The sequence below is a fragment of the Marmota marmota genome, unplaced genomic scaffold (genome assembly GCF_001458135.2).
Source record: "Marmota marmota marmota unplaced genomic scaffold, marMar, whole genome shotgun sequence".
In the NCBI taxonomy this organism is placed as follows: domain Eukaryota; kingdom Metazoa; phylum Chordata; class Mammalia; order Rodentia; family Sciuridae; genus Marmota; species Marmota marmota.
The window spans coordinates 5,007,239-5,027,067 of NW_026000174.1; the positions used below are offsets into that span (position 1 = coordinate 5,007,239).

Sequence of the window (19,829 nt, forward strand, 5' to 3'; positions counted from 1 at the left end):
TTATCCATCTATTTGAAAAAAAAAGGAATTATATGTAATAGAAACAATAAAGGATAAGCCAATTAGAGGACATCCCTAAATAATAATAGTTGATGCAAAGTTAACTCTCAGACCCTGTGGCCTAAAACTCCTTTTGAATTAAATAGTGAGAGACTCTGAGCACAGTTAGGTATAGTGGGGAGTGGGCCAAGGACAGAGTGGGCATGAGTTGGTAGGAATTCTGCCAAGTGTGCTTGTCTTGAGAAGAGCTCACCAAGGCTGCTATAAAGCTAATTTGTAACTGAAATTCTCTTGTGGGCAGACAAATGTAATGTTAAAGAGAAATTCCATTATGCTTCATCAAGCAAGACTTACTAAATGCCCTATTTTTACATTTTTCTTTCTGAAAATACCATTCATCTCACCTCTTCCTGCCTTTTGTAAACAAAATTTATTAACTCCTTTCAGCATCTGGATTTTAGCTCTCTCCTCTTTTTACTATCTTTTTCCTCTACTTGGGTCTCTTTGCATGCTCTCCTATGCAAATGCCTCATGTCTCTTTTTTACATAACAATAACAAACATTAATTGATATTTCTGTTTGTCAGGCACTTAGCCAAGAAGTTCAGTTGCCTTATCTCATTTAAGGAATTCAGCAGTCTTACTATCCCTATTTTTTGATGGAGAAACTGAAGCTTTGAGATGTCAAGTGACTTTCCTAAATCACACAGCTCCTAAGTTTTAGAGCTGGGATGCAATACCAGATATATCTGGGTAGGGAGAAGGCTCCCAGGTCCATGTTCTTAAGGTTTCTTTGTGATGTATGTCTCTTACTGAACATTTGAAGAAATGTAAAAGAAATGTGCTTTTTAAAACACCTACAAAGTTTTACTAGAGGTAAAACTTTGCTATCTTTTTCTTCCTTCTGTACTACTTACGCATAGTGAATTTTTAATTTCTAGCACTCGTATTTGTTGATCATTTTGAATTAATTAATACCTTTAAAATGCATAAAACCAGAAATCTTATTTTACCAGCAAAACATATTTTGGTATCTTTGAAAAAAGTATATCTTTCATGCTATTTTAAATTATATCCTCAAAGTGGAACAAATAATTCATTATCATTTGATTTTTCAGCAATGCTACATCATGTTAGAGAATACTTAATTGTTAAGTAAAAAATTAAATGTGGTTCTGTGAATATTTCTGATGATGAAATGTCCTTTTTGTTTCTAATATATTTTATTCAAGGAAATGTACCAGAATTTCTAAAGGAAATTCTAGGAGAAGATTAAAATTATTTTTTCAATCTTGCACACACTTCTGGTCCACAAGATGAAAACTTCCACAAATGAATATTGTAGGCTTGTGTCTGAACAGAAAGAATGGGAAGAGTGAAAGCATCAGCTTAATTACATTGGTGGAGTAGGGAGGAAGTCTGTATGCAAATGATTTCTATTACAGTGGTTCTGAAACACTATAAATGCTGTACTTTGTTCTGGGACAAAGTATTCCTTACACTTGAAGCTGATACACTTTTATGTTTCAAAATGAATACAGGGTGCTAACTTCACTGAAAAGGTTATCTATTGGTAAAGAAAGCAGATTAATTTTAAATAGCTGTGACCCTCCAGACAAATTCTATTTCAAGTGAACTGGGAGGAAGTTGAGTGTCCTAGTTTGGCTTGACATTCTCTGCTTCTTTTGAGAATTTGAATGTAAACTCCTCCTCATCATTTTTTTTTTTAAACTTAACATGATCAACTCAGAGTACCTTTATATCAGGATATACTTTTGAAAAAGACAAAACCAGGTTAAAACCTTCTTGCTGTCCCCATCAGCACTGTGACCTTGTCAGTAAAATTCTACTATTTATAAAATGGGGACCAAATCTTTATAAATTGAAATGAAAATAAATAAATGCAGTGATTATACTAATATATCACATAGTAGGTATCCAAAAATATTTAAATTTCTGTCCTGTTCTCTCTTCAGCAAATCCCTGAGCACATCTTTGACCTACCTGTCAATAGCAAAAACTTTCATAGCTGAGGCATCTTGCCATTTATACATATACCTGTACACTTTAGTTTCCTGGTTACTCCTTTTGCCACCCCTGGACATGCTTCCTTTCTTTGCATGGAAAGCTAAAGTTCAAAGAGACAAAGTAACTTGACCATGATCATAGAGTTGATAGAGAGCTGGGGCTCCGATCCAGACCTCCTGACAGCTCATCATCCTGTGCTCTGTGTGCTGCACTGAATCTGCCTACTTCATCTACATATTCAGGAACAACCATGTGTTCTGGGCTCTGTTTTCCTCACACTCGTAATTGACAATTAAGGATCCCACTGTATGCAAGAGGAAAAAAATAGTAGTTTAATAGATATAGCCTCCAGAATTTTTTCTAATTCAGCCACTCCCTTTTGTGAAAATCAATGTTTTAAGATATGATTAGTATTCTGAGCATGGGGTGATGGTAAACATAATGTTTTTGCATTATCATGAGATGGCAAAATTACCCATTCTCAAAGGACCAGCTGCTGCAGGGAGGCTGGCACCCATGCTGCCTATGTTCTCAAAACTATTTTAATTGGTAGTTTTCTGGATTTTTTTTCTTTGTCAGAGAGGAAATGTATGTGTAAATCCATTAAACCTATACCATCTGTTATGATGAGTGATATCACTGAATCTTTGTAAAATGTTCCATCTCAGGATTTTGAGGCTGCTCTGTGTTCTCACTGAGGCAAGGGTTTCTATAGCTCACCTCCTCAAGCAATCATTGAAAAATTATGTACAAAACAAAGACAGGAAAATTCTACCCATACTTTTTGTATAATATCCCTTCTATGGGCCTAAAAGTTTGAAATACTGTGAAAACATATATGAAACTATTGATCACATTAGATATATGTGGTCCTAAGAGGAAATTGCCCACATTTTGAAGTGAAGAAGACCTGAGATCAAATCCAATGTCCACCCAAATTGCTGACAGCTTTAAACAAAAGACTGAACCAGTTGGAACTACTCCTCTCATTTCTCTAATGTAAATAATAAGTCTTATTCCACAAGGTTACAGAAAGAATCCAGTAGTTAGGAACATTAGAAATCAATGAATATTACACCATTATCAATAACAACTATTAATCAGGAACATATTGGGCACTTTGTAAGGGCTCATGTGAACATTATCTATTTTAATCTTCCCCCCAAGCCTTTGTACTACATATTGCTATTATATCCAATTTAGAGATGAGAATATGGACACTTAGGCTAAGATAACTTTCCATAAATAAAAATTAAGGAAATAGAGGACCCAAGGATTGAACTGAAACTTATTATTTATTAATTCAATTAATATTTGCTCATAATAGATCTCCTAAGCAAAACTGGACTCTGGAAAGAGGAAGTTGGAAATGGGAGTTACATAAGCAATCAACCATGTTCACTTTACCCTGGCTACTATGTAGAGAATAAATTAAAAGGTGACAGGTGAGGATTCAAGGAGATGAGGCAGGTGGTTGTGAAAGTTCAGGTGAGAGATGAAGTTGGCACCAGTAAAGGTGAAGAAACCTGAATGAACTAAAGATACACTGAGCAGGTGCAGCTGAATGTGTGGTGATGGCAGGAAAGAGAACTCAGGCATGGATAGCCCTTGTCCCTGACTCTGAGCAACATGCTGATCTGAGTTGAGGAATTCTAGAATGGATATAGAGTGATGACATCTTTAGCCTCAAGCCCCATGCTCTTAACCACTATTAATGCTATCACTAATTGTTATTGTGAAAATAAAAGCACTTGAAATCTATGCCACATAACTGTAAACTACCCAGAAATGTTTATGGAAAAGTCCAATTATTCCTTTCATTGTGCAAATGAAAAAAAAAATGAAAGTCTGACATAGAACTCGCCATAGTTCTTAGTTTTCAAAGTAAGTACCTTGAACAAGATTGCAAATCTCTTCAAACTTCATTAAATCTGAATTTTAATATTTATAATGTTGTGAGATGAATTTGATGAAAAAGTATTTGAAGATAATTTGCCAGAAAGTTAGCAGGTTTATTTTAGATGATTGAGTCATATATAATTTTCATCTTTCCAACATTTTATATTTTTCAGATTTTCTAAAATGATTGTATATTACTTTTACAACTAGCAAATTAAGAATTTTAGAAAATTTAATGTATAAAGTTACATTTGTTATGTCTATATAGTCCATAGTTATAAGTCCTGAGAACCACTCAAATCATAACCTTCAACCAAACCCGTTTAAAACCAATCAAAACAATGATGTAATTCACAGATATCTTAAAATACATGTCCTAACTATGCCATAAGACCTGCAGCCTCTATCAGCATGAATTGAAGTTCAGGATGGAAACTGACTAGTAGTGTGCTCAGTGTGGGGAAGGCTGGGAAGGCAGAGAGAGCTTAAAGTTTTCTTGATTTCTTGTAGTTTAAATATCCTTTCAAATTTGAACACTTAGCAATTTCTTATACTTTTTACTTCCCATTATCATAAAAGTAGAAAGTCACAAATATAAAAATATTCTTTTTGAGATCCTCCCAGCACTATTGAATCTTGCCTCCTTTTCTTCCTTTTCAGGGTCAATGATTGTATCTTGCGGGTGAATGAAGTGGATGTGTCAGAGGTTTCCCACAGTAAAGCCGTGGAAGCTCTCAAAGAAGCAGGGTCTATTGTCCGGTTGTATGTGCGTAGAAGACGACCCATTTTAGAGACCGTTGTGGAAATCAAGCTGTTCAAAGGGCCTAAAGGTAATAAAAAATTAAATGACTCATGATTAGACATGAATAGCAAAAAATATTTGGCTAGAGTTTGTACCACAACCCACCTACAACATACCTTCTTGTATTCTGACATTCATTGTTTACCAAGAGATTTTAAATTCTGCAGTAATAGTTTTTATAGAGAGGAAAGAAAAAAAAGTCTTCTTTCTTTCTTTTTTTTTTATTTTTGTGGCACTGGGGATCAAACTCAACACTTCATGCATGTGAGGCAATACTCTACCAATAATCTATGTTTCCAGCCTAAGAAACCAAAACTCTTAATATGAACTCAGATAAGGAAATGACAGACTTATGTAGGAATGCCCTTAGTAATAATAAGTAGCAACAACCATTACATTTTTTGAAAAATTTTTAATGCATGTTAATTTTTCAGATATAAGTGATAAATCCTCTCAGTAATGTAGTAATCTATACTGACATAAAAATGATAACAATTACAACACTTTATGATTTGCTTTATTTTTGTGATATTCTTATACATTATGCCCAAAAAGTATTACATAGTATTTTATACTTGGAATAACTAAAATAAACTTTAATTTTTTGAAGTGTCTCAGATCTATAATGTTACTGTGGTTACTCTGAAGAACTACATAGGCAGTAAGATGAATCTTCATATCAACTTTTTTTTAATGTAATTTTTAAAAATTTATATATGACAGTAGAATGCATTATAATTCTTATTACATATATAGAGCACCATTTTTCATATCCCTGGTTGTATACATAATATATTCACATGAATTCCTGTCTTCATACATGTACACTCTAGTTAGGGCAGAGGGGCTGGAGGGGAAGGGACGGGGCATGGGGTAATTCATACCAACTTTTAAGAATGATCCTTTGAACACTATTCTTTAAAATAATAACATTTAATATTAGTTTAGTAGTGTTCAAACATTTTAGAAAAATCTATTATTTGGCTTTACAGTATTTAAATATTTTTAGGTAATGATTAGATTAATCACTATACACTTTGAGTGAACCATTTCCCTTTCCTTTAAAATCTATTTCAATTCTAATACTAAATGTGATTTAAAAAAATAAGCATGCAGTTTCCTCTGGGAGACAGTAATAGGTGGTCTTTAATATTTCAGGCCTAAGAGTCAGAACTGAGTTTAAAAGCTTGGTTCAGCCAGTTACTGGTGGAGTCACCTTGATTAGGCCACCCCCTTCATTATTAAGTGGAGATCATAATGGTATATCTACCTCATAAGTTTTCTGAGGACTAAGCATTAAACTAATAGTGGGTACATAATAAGCCAGTCAAGCCTGATGAAGAATTCAGACTTTAGACCCCAAAAGTCTAGATTGGAACTCTGCCTCTGCAGCTCACCAGCTGAGAGGCTGGGTAAAATGATTAACCTCTCTTTGCCTTTTCTTAGACTGGGTAAAATAATTAACTTCTCTTTGCCTTTTCTTATCTACAAGAAGCAAATAAAAATAGTACTTGTTCTTAGAGAAGTTGTGAGAATTTGAGTCAATTTGCATTAAATATTTAGAATAAAGCCTTACACAAAATAACTGCCCAATAAATATAACTATGGTAAACATGTTATTTTTAGTATAATTTACTGTATATGATTTTAGCCTGTATAACAATCGTTTGGTAATATAAGGAAAATACTGAGAGATCTCTCATGGGTTAAATCCCAGTGTATTAAAATCACAGACTTAAATTTCAAGAAAAGAAAAAAATAAAGCATTTTCATACTATACTCTTTAGTGGTATGGAAGAAAGACTATCTATTATTCTTATCTATTTACTAAAATTGTATTGGCAGTGCACCTGAAATTTAAACAAAGTAGGCATGCATATTATTTCTATTGAAACTACATACTACATTTAGATAATATGTAGCTATTTCTATAATTCAGTTATTATCAATTATTCAGCACATTCCCTAAGGCAAATACTAATTTTAAGCACCCAGCAAAATATTACAGTTCATTCACAAGCTTCCAAATTTCCAGGTCACTTGATGACCTCCAACTGCTCAGCAGAGCACTTAAAAGCTATATAGAGAATTGATAAACCAAAACGTCTTAATTTTATCAAGAACACACTTTTGAACCCTTATTTTTGGCACTTGGGCAACCCTCCAGCTGCTTTACTTAATTCTGAACTCTTATTTTTGAGCCTGGAGTGGGGCAGGAATTGCTTTGCAACATGGGGCAGTGGGGGTGTGGGGAAGCTTTAGAAATGCACATGAATCAACCAGGTATACTTAGGCAATAATCCACCAAAATTACACAACCTGTAGAAGAGGGGATCATACATGATCTGGTGTAATGAGCTAAGGAGAACGAGGATAATACTGGAAAGAACTTTGCATGGTGAAAGCCAGATCCTGCCAAATCCCCATTAGGCCTGTTGGAATTATGCTGAGTTAGTTACACTTCTTGTACAGTTGTTATGCAAAGGTCATTGATTTGGAATTGATTTCTCTATATAAAACTTGTTGGTTTACAAGAAAATTAACTATGCTAATCATTGTTTGAATAACTAATGCCTCTTCCAGGGCCTTAAACACAGGAAGTGCAGAATCAGCATAAATGAAATAATTAAATTTGATCTTATTCTAAATCTAATATCTTGCTATCTTAACTTCATTTAGCAACTTATAATTATTTTTGACTTATGGTACATTTGAAAGAAAGTTCTATCAATGTTTAGCTTATACCATGAAGAGCCATGTGCATTGTGGAGGATGAAGATGAATCAGCTGGAGTCTCCTCAAAAAGTTCTAATGCAAAAGAAGAGATCTGTTAGGGGTTACTTGGAAGAGGCAGAAAAGGAGAAAGGATTTGTGCTTTTTGCTGGAAATACAATTGATGCCACTTATTAAGAAACTGGACAGGGGTGTGTCAAGGATGAGGCCCAGCTTTCTAGTTGGGGTGCAATCTGTGAGAAAGTTGAGATAATGAAGAAATAATTGTGGAGGAATGACTAAGCATTCGCTTCTGTACATGGTGGAAGAATGGGGTGCATATGAAAAGGAGATCTCAAGGAACAGAAGTGGGGAAGCTGAAAAACCTGTCAAATTCACACACTGGTTCTCCCCACCCCATATTTTGTCAAATATCTGAACTAAGGAGATACCTGAATAATTGACTTTCTCCTATCAATAATGTTTGATATTAGAAAATCATAAATATGTCCACTTTAGATATTTTGAACAGTTATAAACATTCAGTTAATCCATTTTGTAGACTTTCTTCATATCCAGACTATTTTCAATTGGAGGATTGTTTTTATCTGTGCACATAAAAGGTAAAGAGTGTTATTCCTTCCTTTTCTGTAAGTAAATGTTATAGGATTCTTTGAAACAGTAATTAAATGATTATATAAATTAAACTTTACATTTTTATAATTCAGTACTATGTTTTATTCCTTCTATCCATTGCACAAATTTATAATTCTGAGATAATCTTTGTTATTTGTGATTCTGCTTTTATAGCAGTGTTAATCTTCCAATATTTAGATAGAACTACCTGTTTGGTGATTTATAGCTATGTATTACGATAATAAGTATTGGGGTAATATGCAAATATGATATAGAGTATCTTAACAATATGTAAGAATTTCCCTAAACTAACAGAGATTTAGTCATTGAAAGAAGCTGGGGTATCTGTGTGGGGGCAGTCAATTGAGTGAGAAGAAAGGATAATCATATGTACAAAGAATTGATTAAGCAAATCCATTTAGGTTTGCCAAGCAACTGAAAATCAAATAAAGTAGGAAAATTTGAAGTATGTTTGTGGGCTCTTAGGAAATAGATTTACAATAAAAGATTTCTAGTGACTTTTCCAAGGACACGGTAAGTCATAACTTCTAAGGAGCTGTATAAAATTAAGCATATATCAAACTGTTAGTTCCTATGGCCTAAAAATTCATGTTAAGATTTCAGAAACTGGTCATTTGGCCCATCTATTATTCCATAACTTGACTTTTAGTGTATAAATAAGTCCTATAGCTTCCTGTAGTGAGCAAAGAGTTCAGTGAATATTGAATAAACTAGCATTGTAAATGAAAATTAAATACACTGTCCTTATACTTAGTACAGAGACTGCCTGCACTGAAATCCACGCACCCCAACCACCATAATGGACAGCTTTCCTATAATATGGGGTTTTAGGTTATCAAATATTTTATTTGTCCATAATTTAGTTGTTCATGACCAAGCAGTTTACCTTACCATTGGTAGAAAATAAACACAAAGATTATACAGCAAGTTCCATTACTGGCACCCAACAAATAGCTACATGGAAGGATACCATATATTCCCCCAGTCTCTTGCCATGTGGTAAATTATAATGTGTATTCATTTTTTAATACATGTGCAAATCTGCTTCTGAATGCAAAGAGCAGTTTACTTTTTATTCAGGCCCATATCCTGGACTCCAAGTTCCCACTGGTAGGTGGACCTGTTTGTGATGAAGACCATTCTGAACAATGATTTGACCCTTGGTAAACACAGTAGCCAATTTAACTGTTTGGTATGGGGTCTCAAAGCACTAAATTTTCCTTTTAGTGCTAAAATTTTTTCAATCCTTTTGAATTACCAAAATAGTCCCCTTGGGTACACAAGGGGATTTGCTTGAGGACATATATAATGAAACCTTTTATGGGGATAAATAATACAGAATCAAATAAAATGCCAAACTCTATGTATTAAACAAGGAAAACATTCTTCTTGGTAAATTGGAGCTGAGTTACCACTTTCTCTCCATCAAAAAAACAAATCTTTTTTCTAATTGGATAAAGGACAATGTATCTGAGACTTCACTTTGTTTTCTGGCACATATCTGTGTAATTTGTTATGTATGCATATTGTTAATTTCTGATTATTTCTGGATGCAAGGTATTTGTAGATTGGAGGTGTTCCCTAAGCCAATATTTGTTCACTCTTCATAATTATGTCTATAAACAAGGTCTCTCCAGAGATATTATAGCAAATGATTTATGCATGAAAAAAACAAACTGCAAATATTGCCACTGCAATGCCCACTGTTCTCTACATTATCACACGATGGGAGAGTAGATCACTTGATTGCATTTGCTAAGTGTGTTGCTCCTTTCATTTGCTTTATGGGACTAACATGGCCATCAAGTTTTTGTTTGTTTACTTATTTGCTATTTAAAGCTAGTTCGTTTTTAACAGAATTTATGATTAGTGACTCCTTGTGTATATTTTTAAAGTCAAAATTATTTTTATCATGAAAACTTCAGATTTAAAAAAAATATACTGTACTGGATGTAGTTTGAGTTTTCTTTAAATTCAAAGTTTTATTATTTACAGAGAAAACCTATGAATAGCTATCAATATTCACCAAGCTGAATTTTTACCTTGATAGCTTGTTTATTAAAATTTTAAAAGGAAATTTATTGACATAGTAAATATTACAAAAGTAAATCTTTTCAGTTTCTGGTCAGCCACAAAGCAACATGGTTGAAAGACTTTTGGATTTGGAGTTGGAACCTAAGTTTAAATCCTTCCTCTATCAAAGTATTAATTGGCCATGACAAATACAGATATCATGCCCAATATATTTTAAATGCTTTTCTTCCATGTTTACTTTTTAAAAAGCAAACAGTACAGAAAATTATCATTTATTCACTCAATAACTATTTTACTTCAGAAACATTATTTCAAACAGTTCTAAATGCTAAATCGAAGAAATGAGGATGAATAAGGAAGTTTTGACTTTTCTACCAAGTATCTGACATCTATCTAGACTGAAATAATGCAGTCCTCCTCTGCTGACTGGTCCTGGCTTCATGCTGAATTCATTATGCTCTCATAACTAAATCCATCTTAGTTCCCCAAATCATTGACGAATGTACATTAAATCCTCCCTTCTATGGAACACCGAGGTCCAATAAAATTAAAATTTGCAGTACTTTTTATTCATGGACTATGACTCCTAATGTCATTAAACTGTCAATCAAAAAAATCTTACACTTCTCAGACATTGTCTCTGAACATAATTCAATTGTGGCTAGATACCTTGAAAATTTATTTCACATGGAAAATTTAATGGAAAGATAAGATAAAATCTATTTTAATATCCATAAAGAAAGCCAATTTAAGCATCTTTCAAACACAGACTATGCCATGGGTTGCCCAATTACAAGTACCCACCAAGAATCCACTAAAAGTTGAAAATTTGCACAATAATGACATTATTAATATAAGTCAACACTGAAAAGAGAGCAATTTGGAGGACACAGGAGTCAAAATGATACAGCAAACAAACTAGGTACATTTTTCTAGGTGAGTCAGGATCTGATAATACTGAATGAAGAAGGTCTGTGACTGTGTGTGCTTTGTTCAGTCTAGTCCGTTATACCTTCATACTTCTATTCTGATTACAAGCTGGAAATAGAGACAAGCTGCCCTCACATGGAATGGTAGTCACAATATAGTGTGTAAAATATACATATAATTAGACAATTACAGTGCCACCATATAAACACATGCATAGACCTCTACAAGGTAACCTTGATCAACACGTTTAACTTCTCCTTTAATAGTCTGGGAAGAAACTGCTTTACAATACTGATGATAGCTATTTACTTGGGAAACTGCTCTAATCGATAGATATTTTCCCCCTAAAATTGAGCTGGAAGCTAGAACTACTCTGCGATTGCCCATTTGTCTTATTTCTGCCCTCTTCAGCTCTAATGGACATTCTTCACAGGAGAGCCGTTAGACATTTACAGGTCACTGTCATTGCTTCTTCCAGGCCTGTTCTTTAGACCAAGTCACCCCAGTTCAGCAGCCATTCTTGATACATTATCATTTGAAGATCTTTTCATTTATTGCTTATGTCCTGTGAATTTTCTCAAGGTTAGCAGTATCCTGCCTAAATAACAGTACAAAGAATGGGATCTAAAGATCTGTTTATGTGATTATAAGCACAGACCATAGCAAGTGAATTCTGTCTGTGAATGCTACACTATATTCTGTTAATTTTTTTTTTTTTGTAATATAGAAATGTGTTGGCTTTGTTCTTAGAATCTTTTTATTGGTTTATGTCAAGAATAGAGGTAAATACTTCATATTAGCTATTGACAATCAGACCAATTACATTATATTTTACTATAATGGATATTTAGTATCAATTTATAAAGTTGATACTAATTTATAAATTAATGTTTATCTGTAGTGATCATAATATTGTTGAACTGGGCCTAGCATTTATATCTATCAATATCATTCTTAATAGTTACTCAACCATTTCTTAATTTTAGCCACCATTTTCTCATCTGTATTATATTACCCAGCACAATATATGTAAAAGTAAATCCCACAGATATAAAGAAAGTTTGGATAAAATAATAATAGAAAGATAAAACATGAAAATAATGCCCATAGGGTAAGTTTTCTACAAAGCAGAACATACATACTACTAAAAAACTGATTATTAGGTTATGAAAGCAGATGAATTTGATCTGCCCACAGAAATTATCCCCTCTAGTAATTCATAAAAAGAACAAATATAGAGGAAATTGACAACAACCACCACGTAAAATTTTGTTAACAATAATGAGAGAAGTAATGAAACACAACTTAATGAAACTTGACAAACTAATTAAAGAAAGAGAGAATAGGAGAGAGACTTGGAAAAGTTTAGGAGCTTCCCCACTCTCACACCCCTCCTGAAACCCTACTAGTGATTGAAACACTGAGATTTCTCACTGGTTCCACGAAATGGGGAGAAAAATGCACTGAGCCAGTAGCTTTGTTTCAAAGAGTAGTTGAAACTTGCTGTGGGGAGAATCTAAAGTGGGAGGTAGGGAAAATGAGCAGTAATACTGACACGCTCCAATGGAAATCAGGGTTTTACAGGGCCACTAGGAATCAGAGAAATTACCCAACAGATGAGACCTTAATATAGGAAAGGAGCAAAAGCTTAAGAGACAGCAGAATTTGGGTGTTCCAAGGACAGAAGTCACTTAAATTGACCAAATTATATGGTTATCTTGTGTGCCTATGTGAATATGTAGCAACAAATCACACCATTATCTATAGTGACAAATAAAAATTAAAAATATGAAAAAAAAGAAAAGTGGCTACTTGCTGACAGCCTCTACTGAGCTATTCTTCATCTTCTTCCTCAGCCATTGCTCAGGCATGAAAAGTGATTTGAACACAAAAAGAGTCCATATCTTCTGCCATGATTCAAATGAAAAGCAAGATTATTATAGTTACAAAGGAGAAGGACAAACTAGTCCTGTGTACCATATCAGAGCAAAGGGAAATCTGATTGAGGTGCCAACCATGAAAACAATTAGTACCTCTGTAAGCATAATCAAAAACAAAAAGCAGCAGCAGCATCACAATCAAACCTATTAAGCACTTCCATATGTTAGGCAGCACGCTAAGTGCTTTATATGTCTATCTTTTTTGATCCTTTTAAGAATCTCTAAAGGTACTTTCATTCTGTGTGCATCTGTGGAGGCTGATAACAAGCATGAAAAAACATGAATGGTGACCAAGACAGGATGCAAATCACTGGTGTGTGGGTCCAGAACTCATGCTAATCACCCTGAGTGATCTTGGCTCTTATAACCTGCAGAAAATGGGCAGAAAGGAAAGAAGGAAAAAAAGGAAGAGAGAAAACAAAGAGCCAACCTATGATTCAAGGAATGGAATGAAATTATTCACTATTTATACTATAGAACAACTTAAGAAAATAAAGTCAATAAAACACATGTTCAAAGACAGAAATGATAAAACTATAAAATTAACTGAAAAAAAAAAGAATGCCAACCAGAGGAACTCAATAAATAGCCTAAATAATAAAATTACAGAATTTATAAAATATGTAATAAACAGCAAGAAAATGATGAAATAAATGACAAACAGTAAAAGTTTGAGATAATGATAGTGAACATAGATTTTAAAAAAGAGCTTGTGGAGGGGAGGGTAGAGTGGGGAGGGAGAATGGGGGCAGAAAGGTTAGTGGAATGAGATGGACATGTATACTAGGTACATGTGTGACTGCACATATGGTGTGACACTACATCATGTAAATGAAAAGTTGTGCTGAAATATTGTGTATAATGAATCAAATGCATTCTGCTGTCATACATACCTAGTCAGAATAAATAATTTTTTTTTTAAAAAAAAGAACTTGTGGCTAAAGTCAGTCAAGGGCTCAAAAAATATATCATCATCCATTCAGTCTTTCCTAAAACATGTCCTTTACCACAACTTTTATTTATATTATTCTGATTATATGTTTGATTATGAATTAAAAAGTGAAAAAATATATTTATTTCTCATGCTAAACTAAGAACACAGTTAAGAATTATTTTAAGCAATAAAGAAATTCAATAAGATGGTAAAGTATAAATTAATATGTAGAAATCAATAGCATGTAAACATATACTGATATGTAAACACAGTAACCAACTTAATGATATAATGAGAGAACATGTCAATTCCAATAGCAACTGAATGATGAACATTTAAGAATAAATTTTTTGATAAATGTGAAATCTATATAAAAGTAACTTTAAAATACTACTAAGGGACATTTAAGAAAGAATACTATAGTTAGTCATTGGAAAAGAAGATGCATCATCAAAAAATTATAAATGTTACTTTTTCATCAAAAACCTTTAAGCAAAAATATCAATGAACAAAATTTAAACACAAATATTGACTCAATCTTATCTGGCAAAATTTAATGGGAATAATACATGAAAATTTGTAAAAGGAACAATAAACTTTTTTTTTCCAGTACCAGGGATTGAACCCAGGCATGTTTAACCACTGAGCCACACCTGCAGACCATTTTTAAAAAATATTTTATTTAGAGACAGGGTCTCACTCAGTTCCTTAGGACCTTGCTAAGTTGCTGAGGCTTGCTTTGAACTTGGGATCCTCCTGCCTTAGCCTCCCAAGCCACTGGGGTTACAGGCATGTGCCACTGCGCCTGGTAAGGACAATAACTGATTAAGAGAGAAGTCTGGCCTAAGATGTATTAAAATATATTGTAAAACTATAATAATTTAAAAAATGAAAATTCAAAAATAGACAACATGAAGAAATTTAGCATATGATTAAGAGGCATTTTGAATAAGATAGATTATTCAATAAGTCAACTAGTAAAACTGGATCTCTGTCTTTAAAAACGTCTGTTGGAGCCACACTGCATGCCCTTTTTCCAAATAAATTATCACTCAATCAAATTTTTATGTTGAAAACTGAAGGTTTATAGCTGTAAAGGGAAAAACTGGTTAAGTTGGACTACATTAAAATGGGGAACTTTTGTTTACTAGATGGTATGATTAATGGTGAAAAAGTCATAGAATGGAGATAATATTCCCCCCAAATCTATCATACATTCATATGATATTAAACATTATTCATTAAAAAAGAATAGCAAATTCAAAGACACTCTTTCCAAGAGCTGGAAAAGCCTAATAGAATATTATCATCATGAATAACAATATTAAAATATTTATTCTTTTTAAATAATTTTTTTGGGGGGGGGCTGGGGTTGTGGCTCAGTGGTAAAGCACTCACCTCGCACGTGTGAGACCCTGGATTTGATCCTCAGCACCACATAAGAATAAATAAAATAAAGATATTGTGCCCATATATAACTAAAAAAAATATTTAAAAAAAATTTTTGACTTGCTGATTGTAGTTCTAAGAATTTATTCTATAAAGGTATCTGCCTGTATGTGACATGGCAATGTTAATTGCAACAGTGTCTCCAGTAGCAAAACATAGCCTAAATAACAAAAGAATGTCTATAAGACACACTGACAAACCCGCATAATTACAGTTATCTTATATTAGACAAAGGTGTCAAAAACATATATTAAAGAAAAGATAGCCTCTTCAACAAATGGTGCTGGGAAAACTGGAAATCCATATGCAACAAAATGAAATTAAGCCTGTACCTCTCACAATGCAGAAAACTCAACTCAAAGTGGATCAAGGACCTAGGAATAAACCAGAAACCTCTTGCCTAATAGAAGAAAAAGTAGGCCCAAATATCCATTATGTCGGATTAGGCCCTGACTTTCTTAATAAGACTCCTATGGCTCAATAATTAAAATCAAGAATCATAAATGGATGAATTCAAACTGAAAAGCTTCTTCTTAGCAAAATAAACCATCAGTGAGGTGAATAGAGCACCTATAGAATGGGAGCAAATTTTACCACAAGCACATCAGATAGAGCACTAATCTCTAGGATATATAAAGAACTCAAAAATCTTAACACCAAAACAAATAACACAATCAATAAATCAGCCCAGGAACTGAAAAGACACTTCTCAGAAGGTGATATACAATCAATCAACAAATATATGAAGAAATATTCAACATCTCTAGCAATTAGAGAAATACAAATCAAAACTCTTTCATCTCACTTCAGTCAGAATGGCAGCTATTAAGAATACAAACAACAATAAGTGTTGACGAGGATGTGGGGAAAAAGGCACACTCATATATTGCTAATGGGACTGCAAACTGGTACAGCCAATATGAAAAGCAGTATGGAGATTCCCTGGAAAACTTGGAATGGAACCACCATTTGACCCAGCTATTCCACTCCTCAGTTTATACCCAAAGGATTTAAAAACAGCATACTACAGGGACACAACATATCAATATTTATAGCAGCATATCACAATAGCTAAATTGTGGAACTAACCTAGATGCCCTTCAGTAAATGAAAGGATAAAGAAAATGTGCTATATATACACAATGGAATATTACACAGCAATAAAAGAGAATAAAATCATGGCATTGGCAGGTAAATGGATGGAGTTGGAGAATATGCTAAGTGAAGTAAACCAGTCTCCAAAGCCAAATGCCGAATGTTTTCTCTGATATAAGGATGCTGATCCATAATGGGGATGGGGGGAGCATGAGAGGAATGGAGGAACTTTAGATAGGGCAAAGGGGATGGAGAGGAAGGGAGAAGGCAAGGAGGTAGGAAATGTTGGAATGAAATGGACATCATTACCCTAATTACATGTATGAAGACATGAATGGTGTGACTCTACTTGTGTACAACCAGAGACATGAAAAATTGTGCTCTATATGTGTAATATGAATTGAATCACATTCTGCTGTCATATATTACAAATATAAAAAAGGAGAAATGTCTACAAGAATTTAGTTTATCTACATAATATAATGCCATTCCACTTTAAAAAATGAGGAACTGAAATTTATGTACTGAATGAATGGATGAGCTTAATGTACTGAAAAAATAAATGAATGTAGTGAGATGGAACAAAACCCAATATGTTATTAAACCACACACAGTACACTGTATAGGCAATACGAATAATGTTTTCTCATTTGCATAAAAGGAAATTAATATAAATAATATCCATCTAGAAAATATCTAGAAAAGTAATTGTTAACAGTGTTTGCCCCAGAAAAGAAACTATGAGAAGAAAACTTACTTGTTTTTTACTGTATATTCTTCATACCTTTTCTACTTCATGCACGCATCACATATTTTTTAATAACCAAAACTAACTTTTAATGAAAACACAGAAATTTAAAAATGGGAAGATGAGCAAAGATATACACATAAAAAATACACTTACCAATAGTAACCAGCAAAATAGGATTCCTTGTAAAAATTTAAATGGCGCTCATTTTCTGCTGAACACATTTGGCTAACTAGAGAGATGCTGAGTTTTGTTTTAGCTCAATTTATTCCTCAAGCATCCAGTTTAATATCCACCATCATGGGTCAGGAGATGTGCTTAGAGACAGACAGTACAGAGACAAATGGGACTTTACTGTGATGTAATTACGAGAACCTTTAATCAGAACTGTCTTGAAATACAGTTTTTCACATCTCCATCAGTATGCTATATAAACAGCCTGAACAAGCCACTTTAACCAAACTAGATCTAAACCAATGTTTTTCTTGTCTATCAAATCTGTCTTCTACCATAAAAATAGCAAGATTCTTTTTTTATAGATCTTGACTTAAAAAATTTCAACTGGTTTTCTACTTTGATATCCCGTTCTTTCCCAGGTGTTTGCACTTTAATTCTCTGCTCAATTAAAGCAATGTGCAGACATAATTTGTTTTTAAGGAAAGAGAGATTAGAACAAAGGGCCTATGATTTTTAGAAATATCTTACCCCTATGCTTAAATTCAAATTGAGACGATGTTTTTCTTAATGTTTAGTAGGAAGCTAACCCTTTGAGAATCTACATTTACATTAACTAATAAAGATAATCTCTTAGGTCTAATGTCACATGGATTTCCTTATTGCTCTAAATAGCACAGCAGCATACTCATTTGCTTGATTGTCTGCCATACAGACTTCTACCATAGATTCTTACTGGGAACAGCATTTCAGATGGCCCCAGCAAGATTGGTAGCGATCATTTCCTGATGGCTCCATCAGATCAGACTCCAGAAGGGTTATACTTTGAATGAAATCCTTGGAAACCAAATATGACAGTTGAGTATTTGGCAGCCCACCAACGGGTTGATGAAATTGAATTGCTCCCTTCTAAATTTTTTCTTCAGCACTTTGAAATTAGTCTCTATTCATTCACAGAAGGCACTGTAACCCACTCAATGAGGAATCACGCCTAGTTACGTCTCTCATTAACTTAGTTGGTACAGTTCCTCATTACTGTAATTTATAACTTTTAAAGCTTAAAATGGAACTTTCTCTTGCAACTCTTCTTAAGAAAACTCTTGCGATTTAAGAAAACTTCAGAAAAGTGATAATTGCATAAGCACAGTGGCACATGCCACTCAATGACTTGGGAGGCTGAGGCAGGAGGATGCAAGTTTGAAGCCAGCCTCAGCAACTTAATGAAACCTTATCTCAAAATAAAAAATACAAACAGTGCTGTGGATCTAGCTTAGTGGTACAGTATCCCAGGGTTCAATCCCTAGTGCCATAGGAAAAAGAAAGAAAAGAAAGTGTGGGGCAAGGAAAGCAATAGTCATTGTGGACTTTAGTGATAAATTCATTGTACTTCTCAGGAATAGAACATAATTGTTAAAAATAGTACCCTGGAAAATTCAATAGTAATAGTTGATTGTGAAAAACTATAGTGTTGGTTCAGCTACTTGCATTTATGATGTTTTTACTTTAAAATATCAGCAATGGATTGCAATGTCTGTTAGGAGTACAACACTTGATCCATTAGGCAATTTAAAATGAAAAACAGTTACGGTCCCTGGTTTATTTGTTCTACCTTGGTTCCCCAGTCCTAGCAACATCATTTCATTTTCACAAAGGATACCAGCTATTTTTCCAGGAAGGAGATATTTTGCTTTTCCAGTAATGAGCTTTCAGGATGTATCTCTGAAGATATACAAGTAGATAAGTTTGTAGGGAGAAAATATAGAAATTTCAAACCATTTCTTCCTTTAACCTGTAAAGCCTAGAGTTCCCCAAGTCTCAGTGCTGGTATTACCTTATTTCTCTACCCACCTCTTCTGCTAGGGAGTTTCATTGAGTCCTATGGCTTTAAATGTCATCCCTATACTACTTTCTGTTTTAGTCCATTTTCTGTTGCTGTAACAAAATATCTGAGGCTGGGTTCTAGAGACCTAAGAGCGTGGCACCAGCACCTGCTCAGCTCTGTTGACACTCTCATGGTCATTTTGGCATTATGATGGCAGCATGTGTGAGAGTGGTATGTGGTGCTTGCAGAACCTACGTTCAGGAGAGTATCCCAATGGTCTAATCACTTTCCACCAAGCCTGTGTTAATCAGCTTTTCATTGCTATGACCAAAATACCTCTCAAAAAAACTCGAAGAAGGAAACTTTTATTTTTGCCTCCTCATTCAAAGGTTTCAGCACATGGTTAGCGTCCTCCAAGGCAGAAATACCATAGTAGAAAGGTATGGAAGAGGAATGCTGTCAGCTCATTGCAACCAGGAGAGGGAGAGGGAGGTAGAAGGAGGGAAGGGGGGGGGAGAGAGAGAGAGAGAGAGAGAGAGAGAGAGAGAGAGAGAGATGAATAGCACAGTACTCAATGAAACACAAGAAGAGAGGATAGGTAAGAAA

General features: G+C 34.0%; 1 protein-coding gene across 13 annotated transcripts in view; it reads left to right on the forward strand.

The window, feature by feature from the left end:
• Window positions 1-19,829, forward strand: part of Dlg2 (discs large MAGUK scaffold protein 2) — a 917,250-nt gene that overhangs the window by 359,646 nt on the left and 537,775 nt on the right. For all 13 annotated transcript variants that reach the window (XM_048787977.1, XM_048787981.1, XM_048787974.1 and 10 more), the window contains exon 5: window positions 4,587-4,756. In XM_048787977.1, the coding sequence (XP_048643934.1) occupies window positions 4,587-4,756 (170 nt within the window). The remainder of the gene's footprint in view (window positions 1-4,586; window positions 4,757-19,829) is intronic.